The following is an 8,495-nucleotide window of genomic DNA, read 5'->3' as shown; positions in this document are numbered from 1 at the left end:
GGAACTACTGACAGCACAGAGGGCTGCAAAAGCACACTGCAACCCTAGCAGTGGTCACTTTGACATTCTGTGATAAAAGGGACAAGAGCCTAAAACTGAGATATGAGACAATAACTTGGCCCTCAAGCACACCTTAGCAAGGCAGCCAGAGGGAGGGAGGCTGTATGAATTATAACCAGAAGTGATGGAAAGTGGAACACCAAATGAACTCAGAGAGCAGGATCTGCCCCTTGGGACTCCCTATGCTGTCTGTGCCTAAATCAGGGCAAGACCCAGGAACAGGCTCCTGTCCTTGCCTCTCTCTCCCCTTCCCAGTTTGCCCAGGCAGGAACAGCACATTAGCAGTGTGACAGAGGGACAGCAAGCACAGCCACAAGCCAGAACACACACACACACACCCACCCCTCAAAACAGGGATTCCAGCAGCTCTGTGCAGAAGCAGCACAGAAGGAGCCAGTAAACACCCAACTAACAGAGAGATTGCCATTTCAGTGGAGCACAGTGCAGGGCACAGTCTGCAGGGTAAGAGCAGCAGCACTTTACCTCGTGTAGTCCATGATTGTGTTCAGACGATGTGCTATAGTTAACACAGTACATTCTTCAAATTGAGACTTTATAGTTGACTGTATGAGCTTATCTGTTTCAAGATCAACAGCAGCTGTGGCTTCATCCAGAACCAGGATTTTGGACTTCCTGAGCAGAGCTCGTGCCAGGCACACCAGCTGGCGCTGTCCCACACTGCACAGATGGGATGGGAGCACAGGGAAAAAAGTCAGAACAAGTTTAGAGCATTCACTGGTACTCATTTTGAAACCTGGCAATTCCTTGCTCTAAAGATGAGTCTTACTATTTCCCTGCAGAATATCTAACAGCATCTGAAACTACATCCCCCTCACATGAGGTCCTGGCAATGTAGTAGAAGCATGCAAATGGTTTTAGCATGACTGCATCAGGCTGATTCACTGCATCAGTGCAGTGTTGAGGACTGGACTTTGAATGGTTTCTAAAAACTGAACACATAAAACCTTGATAAGGTGCAAATAGTAAGAGAACAGCTTCCTAAGAATAATGCTGCTGCTTAAATGCTTTCCAAGGCTGCCCAAGCTGCCTTGCACTCAAAGTATTTCTTAAAATTATTTGAAACTCCCAAATTTTCAAGCTGAAAACAGGTTGAATAAAACCTTGTCTGATTGCCTGGTCACATTAAGAATTCTCCAGCTGCCTCTCTAGATTCTGACCCAGGGCTGGGGCACTACAACTTGCACAAGCACACCCATGGTTCAGTTCAGCACACACTTGCTTTGACCTACCTGAGATTCTCACCACCCTCAGCACACTCATGATTCAGTTTATCAGGAAGGGATGATACAAAGTTCTTCAGGTGAGCCAATTCCAAAGACCTCCAAATTTCTTCATCAGAGTGTTGGTCAAAAGGATCAAGGTTCATACGCAGAGAGCCAGAAAACAATATTGGATCCTGGTCATGGAAAGAGGTAACTGACAGTGGACACAGAACATGGCAGGTGCTCCACAAATATTTCTTAGATAACAAAAGGAAATAACATGTAGAGATGCAGTTGCAAGCAAGCTAATATAATGCATTTAGGAACGAGGGCTTGTTTTTTCCAAGAAAAGTTATTCTCCCTCAGTCTTATTCCTTACTCTTCTTGGGGGCCTGACCTCTTCCCTTTGCAGATTTTTGCAGTCCAGATCTTTCCATTAGTCAGTAACTCATGAATTCAGAAAAAAACCCCCAACAACACAAACCAAAATACCCAAACCCCAGCCAAATTTCTTTTTACTGGACATCTAAGCTGAAATAGAGACTCTCCCTGTTCAACCTTCTGTCAGCAGGGACTACCAGGTCTGCTTTTCACCTCTTAGGGAATTAACCATCTGTAAATCCTCAACTCTTCAGCTGCAGTATGAATCAAATTACTCTTTTTTTCCCCTCAGACAGGAAGAAATACTACTTTGGAAATATTGATGCAAAACAATCAAAAGGAGAGAGCAAAGTCCACCCCCAGGTTTCCAAAAGAGGTGGTACAGAAAACCTTTTACAGTGAGCTCACTTGTTTTTGCCAGCGTGCTGCAATGGTAATTGAAAACATCACACTTTACAGTCTTACTTTGAATCAGAACAGGCAATAAAGGCTACACAGTAAGAACAAAAACACTTGAGACTAAATCCAATGCTCATAAAGCTGTACTTCCAAATGTTTAGGACTATCAAACCCACAGCTGGCTGGGCTAGACTGGGATGGTTTCTGTGCTGATAGCACACACTCTGCCCAGCTCACAGGGGGATCCCAAGCAGGTGTGCAGCTGGGATCAGCCCTTGCCACTCAGGCTGAGCTGTCTGTAGGCTGTAAGTGATCAGCTCCTGAATCCAGAGGCCAAGGTTTTGGCTCAGCCACAGCCAAGTTCCTACTTGTTACCTGGCACAGGCAAATTGAAACCAGCCTAGGGAAAACAGCTTGGTTTCAAGTCCATGAAAGGGCAAGCTGAAGTGACTGAATTTCATAGCACAGATCAGAGGAGGAATAACAATTTTCTTCTCAGCACTGTATGGAAAGAGCACTGCAAAGAGCCACGAAGTTTAGGTAGTGGCAGGATTTTGCACCTACCTGAGGGATGATGGTGATCTTGAACCGCAAGTCATGGAGCCCTATCTTGGCAATATTAATCCCATCAATAATAATTTCACCTTCAGCTGCCTCATTAATCCGAAACAAACCCAAAGTGAGTGAGGATTTTCCAGCTCCTGTTCTTCCAACTATTCCAATCTGTTGGGAAGAAATACAAGAACAACTTACTCTGGGGAAGAGTTAAAGCATTTCCACCTAAAACCAACACATCATCATACTTCTGGGGTTATCCACACACCAAAGGCATTCAGTCTCACACTGTATGTTTTACTTCCCAGTTAGACTGGAGTCTTGATCAATTCTTTTCAAATATCAAAGATTGCTACTTTGGTTGGCTGATACACCTCTTGACATCTGTCCATTCTTGCTACTTGAGGTAGCATTCTGCCTATATTTGTAGGTAGAAAGTGTGCACTCCAGAGAAAACAAATGCCCAGTTGGCTACCACAAATAAGGAAGCTGGATAGTAGATCTCTCATAGCTACCTTTTATGCTGCTGTGCAAGACCACACTATTAATAGACATCAGAGAATTCACACAGGACTGGGCAAGGAAGCAGGAGGAGAAAGACACAGATCAGCTTGGCCAGATCCAGACAATCTGCTCTGAAGTCCCATTTTTTCCTGCAGTCTCACCTTGCAACTTCTGCCTCACTAGATCAGGCTTCCCCCTTTTACTGTAGGCTATTTTCCTGAGATTATAATTAACTTAATGTCTCTGCAGCCTACTCCTCTTTCCTTATGGCAAACAAATTAGCAAAATTCCCTGGGAAGGGGAGACAAGACAGAATAAACTTCACCTCCCAATGAAACCAGGCCAAATGATACTTGGCAGCACCACACAACAGTGTTTCTTTATCCCTGATGCAGAACACACCTTGCAAAGGCTGAGAGCCCACAACACCTGCAGTTACAACAGGGCTGATTCCACAGAAGCTTTTCTAGTTCTTAAGGGCCCCAGACACAGAACAGGGTTAAACCTCTCTTCTGCTTCTGCAGACCTGTGAACTCAGCACTCTGCCACGAATTCAGCCATTACCTTTTCACCCCCATTGATGGTAACATGGACACTCATTACCTTTTCACCCCCACTGATGGTAACATGGACAGGCATTACCTTTTCACCCCCATTGATGGTAACATTGATGTTCTTCAGGACCAGGTCCAAGTCCTCGCGGTAGCGCAGGCCGTAGCCTCGGAACTCCACCTTCCCCTCCTCGGGCCAGCTGCTGGCTGGGGCTGTTTGCTCAATGCTCCACTCAGCCTGCAAGGGCCACACAAACACCTCTGATCAGCTCCTGCTTCAACCAACACAGGCTCAGAGGACTCAGACTGCAATTAATAGGAATCCTTCTTATGGGATAATTTGCAAAAGGAACTGTGATGAGGAGAGCAGAGTAGTCTCAAGACAGATGAAATGGTGGGAGAAGCCAAGGGCTTGGCCATCTCAAGTCCCACTTGCTGGATAAACTTCCCTCTTGGCAATGGCAGAATCGTGCAGGCAGCACACATTCAGACACCCCACCATGGCAAGGAAACCTCTGGGGCAGCCACACGTGCAACCAGAAGCAGTTAGGCTGAGACTGTGCACTGAAACATCCATAAGCTGGTAAAAAGCTGCTGCCTCAGCCTCCCACAGAGGTGAGAAAGAACACACCCCACTGCATTCAATGCCACTGCAAAATAAAAAGGCTTTTGCATGTATAAACACTGGTCTGCTACCAGAACTGAAGAAAAAAAAATCTAGGAAGGGTCTTCATAATGTTTGGTTACAAAAATAGTGACTCAGGTCAGGTTCAAGTGCAGCCAAGGCAAAGAGAAGACCCAGGGAACTCCATAACCATAAAAGGAACAACTGCACATTAAATTAATAATGTGATTTGAATCAAAACAAACAAACAAAAAAAGTAAAACCTTTTTATTCCCCACACTGAGTGCAAAAAAAGAAACACATAAAAACATGATGTTTAAGTGTTTAAGTCTTAGGAAACCAAAACATTTGTGCTGCCCTACTGCTTAGCCTTGAACATAAGAGCACACTTCCTAAATAGCACTGTGTAAATACCAGTGGGTACACCACAAAAGCACCAACAGGAACTTCCCACTGGGACCCAGCCCATCCCTGGCAGGCACTCACAGCCCTGAGCTCTGTCCCACCCTCCAACCCTCTCAGTGGGCAGCTGAGCCCTCAGAACAGGGCACTGCCTTCCACAAGTGTGGTGGGCAGCTCTCTGTACCTCCTTCTCCATTTCAGAGTATTCCTTGACTCTTTCAACAGCAACAATGTTGGTTTCCAGCTCGGATGACATGCGAACCAGCCAGTTCAAGTACGCTGTGATCTGCAAGGAGGAAAGCATTAGAGAGCAGCTTATACTGAACAGGTTACCTGCAATACATGAAAAACATGGAACAACCAAAGCACTGCAATTTCATGGAATGCAAAACACAGGCAAGATCTTGGCTAATCAGCACTGGACAGGAGGAAAGCCTAAATGCCTTTAAGATGCACAGGACGAGACACCTTGGCCAATCCCCTCACAAGGGAAAGCAAAGAAGAAACTTCCCAGCATCTCTTCAGATACTATTTGTAATTATTATCTTCTATATTCTTTATATTAGTTTTCCATCCATATCAAGGCTCTGACTTTCTGATGCAGTCTAACAATTCAGAGGTTTTGCTCTTTTTAGAAAAGGCAAAATTACCTGCAGTGAGTAGGACACTGAGAGCCCAACCAGCCCTGCACTGAGTTTGTTGCGTGCAATCACTGCAAACAATGCTGCAAACAGGACAATGCAGTTCCCCACGTACTCCAGACGGACTGCCAGCCACCTGCAAGGCACAAACACATCCTTCCAGTACTTCACCCACAGAGATAGAGATGTGGACAACAAATGGTCTGTTACACATCTTTTTTTTGTAAGATTAATAATATGGCATGTGTGTCCTGCTAGTGACACAGGCACTGCAAGATGTTTGAGGCTCTGCTTCAAGAGTGTGTGTATCTAGAGGCATCCAAAATTTATGAGTCTTTCAGGTGCATAAACTCCTGTCTTGATTACGACTGCTTTCTGAACAGGGGGATTAATAAAACAAAACTTTGAAAATAATACAACCCAGAAGCAAGGCAGGAACTGTCAGAAAGGTGAGAGATGCAGAATTTTCATTTCATCACAGACCTTTGAACAAAACAGCTCTGAAATGGATTTATCCACACAGACCTGCCTCCCCGGGACAAGCACGCCAAGAGCTGTGCCAGATAAGGAGCACAGCCAGCAGCTCCACCTCCTCCCCAGGTAACTGCTACTCCATAGCCCCACGGGTACCTGTTTGCAACAATGCTTGGGTAATAAGCCTTCTGGTTCTCGTCCACCTTCATGTCGTTCTGCCGGATGAAGCGCTTCTGCTCCTCGAAGGCGCGGATGACGCTGACCCCCAGCAGGGTCTCGTTGAAGTGCGAGTACACCGGGGAGCGGCTCACCGACTCCAGGCGCTTCAGCTGCCGCGACGTGGCCACGTAGAACCTCTGCCAATCACAGTGTCAGAGCTGTGGTTACACCCAGAGCCTCTGGGAAGACAAGGGGAACCAAACAGCTCCCTGCCATCTGGGCTGTCAGTGACAGAGATTCCACTTTCACGTGGGGATACACACCTTCCCCAACACTTTCAGGCCTGAAGGACCATGACATATGCCCTGCTGCCTTTAAACAACTGCCAATCAACCCACCTCATGCCAGAGCCACTTTCTCCTCTTTCTTTTATCAGCAAGTTTAGTTCAACAGCATAAAACATACATACCACCACTTTAAGGTTTACTAATGGAGCCACAACGATTTACAAAATCAAGAGCCAAAGTCAAGCCCCAGCTGTTTCTCTTCGATCTGTGCTGGCTCTTCCAGTTTCCAGGACTGAAGCCAGAGTGAAGCAAGCACACCCTCCCCACACAGGACAAGAGTGAAAGGCTGCCACCCACTCTATTGCTCTGGAGACAATATCTAATGAAACAGGCACATGAGCAATACACACACATACCCCTCTAAAGGCTGTTCTCAAGTTTGGAAAGCAGTCTTGGAAAAGCCCATGTTTTCCATATTTGGGCTCTGAGCAACAAGCTGTGCAAAACTTGCCACAAAATCTAATGGCACTTTTATCAAGTAGGTATTAAAGGATTAACTTCTGCACAGAAGTCATTTTACACATGACAAAGGAAGGAAATGCTGAGATAACATCAGATTATCAGTAAACCATGCAAAGCACAGTCAGTCAAGCATGACTCGAACCCAACACATTAAAATCCTTCCTCACATAAGGTAAGAACAGTCTCAAACAACAGAGGATGTGACTGCTGGACCTGCTTCCCCCAGGTAACACCCTTTACCTGCACAAACAAGTAGACAAGTCCCAGGGGTGGAATGATGACAGCAGCTATAGGTGTGGCCAGCAGAATGATGATACAAGCCCCAATCACGTTAAATGTGGAGCCCATGAACATCTTGATGATGGGGGGGATGGTGGAGTCAATGGTGTCTATCTCCTTGGAGAAACGGTTCACCAGGTTCCCGCTGGGCGTGCGCTCAAAGAAGCTCATGGGAGACCTGAGGACGTTGTGCAGCAGGTTCAGGTGCAGGTGTCGTGAGGCAAAGATTCCTCCAATTGACACAACCATTGAGTAGCCAAACACAGCAATACCTAGAAAAGGAAACTCATTGTTAACTGCTGCCACCCTCACACAAAGCATTTTGTTATTGCTCCTCATTTGTTCCTTGTTTTGTCATCATTTAGCATTAGTATGTCTCTAGTGCAATAATTCTGACAGCTTAGGTTTACTTCAGGTAGACTCAGCAAATATGTCAAGTAGTTTAAAAGAATAAAACCAGTGAAAACATCACATTCTTTTCATTGTTTCTCCATTACAAAAATTTGTGTAATATTTGAACACTTTCCCTGAGCAAAAATTACTGATTTTGCTCTTGGCATTTGTTTTTTATTGTGGTATTGTCAAGGCACGTCTGAATTGGGGTACTTGGGGCGTTGGGTTTCATGGCAAGCAAACTCTAAACCACAAAGAGGACACAAAACAAAACATCTCTGAAGCAGCCTCCCCACAGTGCCCTGGGTGGAGCCACAGGCAGCCAGAGCAAACCCCAGCCAGGGCAGCTGAGCCAGCTGGGGCTGCAGGGAGGCAGCACAGCCACAGCCCCCTGTGACCACTGCCTGCAGACCAGGCCAGCAGTGTCTGCTGACAGGCGAAGGAGACCATTCTCAGATCAGACATTCTGCCACAGTTCTGACTCATCAGCCAGAAAAACACTTCTCACTTTAAGAAATTTCATTTACAAATGAAAGGGAAAACACATTTTGTAACTGAATAATTCTATAGGTTGGTTTGCTTGTTTTGTTTTTTTTTAATTCAAGTTTTTAATTTTCCTATGAAAACACACACTCAAATCCTTAGCAAAATGCTGCTGCAGGCACCAAGAGCATTAGAAACACTGAACCAGCAAGTCTTTAAATACAAGACCAAGCAAACCTTGAGAAATTCCCAGTGCTCCATATACTCCCAGTCTGAGAGATGTGTTCTGCTGTGTCCCATTGATAACAGGATCATCTGTCCATAAACTCAGCCAGTAGTTGGAAGCCAAGGAGGCTATATGATTACACAAGAAGAGGAAAATGGCCAGGAAAGACATAAAGAGTCCAATTGCTTTCATGTAGTCCCAGTACACTGATGCCTTTACCTGAAGAAAGAAGACAAAAATAAATACTCATTTTGCAGCAAGGTTTCAAAAGCAGCAACTCCCCCTTGTCCAACAGCTATTTAAAGTCAGTATCCCTCCCTGAGGCCATGAA

General features: G+C 45.5%; 1 protein-coding gene across 1 annotated transcript in view; it reads right to left on the bottom strand.

Annotated features, from left to right (window-relative positions):
- The window catches only part of ABCC1 (ATP binding cassette subfamily C member 1 (ABCC1 blood group)), a 45,301-nt gene that overhangs the window by 1,238 nt on the left and 35,568 nt on the right, over positions 1 to 8,495 (bottom strand). The window contains exons 22-30 of the mRNA XM_064390431.1: positions 8,176 to 8,383; positions 7,024 to 7,334; positions 5,972 to 6,171; positions 5,351 to 5,477; positions 4,885 to 4,986; positions 3,765 to 3,911; positions 2,628 to 2,786; positions 1,311 to 1,477; positions 544 to 738 (exon numbers count right to left, since the gene is read on the bottom strand). Of these exons, the coding sequence (XP_064246501.1) occupies positions 544 to 738; positions 1,311 to 1,477; positions 2,628 to 2,786; positions 3,765 to 3,911; positions 4,885 to 4,986; positions 5,351 to 5,477; positions 5,972 to 6,171; positions 7,024 to 7,334; positions 8,176 to 8,383 (1,616 nt within the window). The remainder of the gene's footprint in view (positions 1 to 543; positions 739 to 1,310; positions 1,478 to 2,627; positions 2,787 to 3,764; positions 3,912 to 4,884; positions 4,987 to 5,350; positions 5,478 to 5,971; positions 6,172 to 7,023; positions 7,335 to 8,175; positions 8,384 to 8,495) is intronic.

This window comes from Passer domesticus, chromosome 15 (assembly GCF_036417665.1).
Source record: "Passer domesticus isolate bPasDom1 chromosome 15, bPasDom1.hap1, whole genome shotgun sequence".
NCBI classification, from domain to species: domain Eukaryota; kingdom Metazoa; phylum Chordata; class Aves; order Passeriformes; family Passeridae; genus Passer; species Passer domesticus.
Note: the sequence above shows the minus strand (reverse complement) of the source record. Positions and strands in the feature narration are given on the sequence as shown.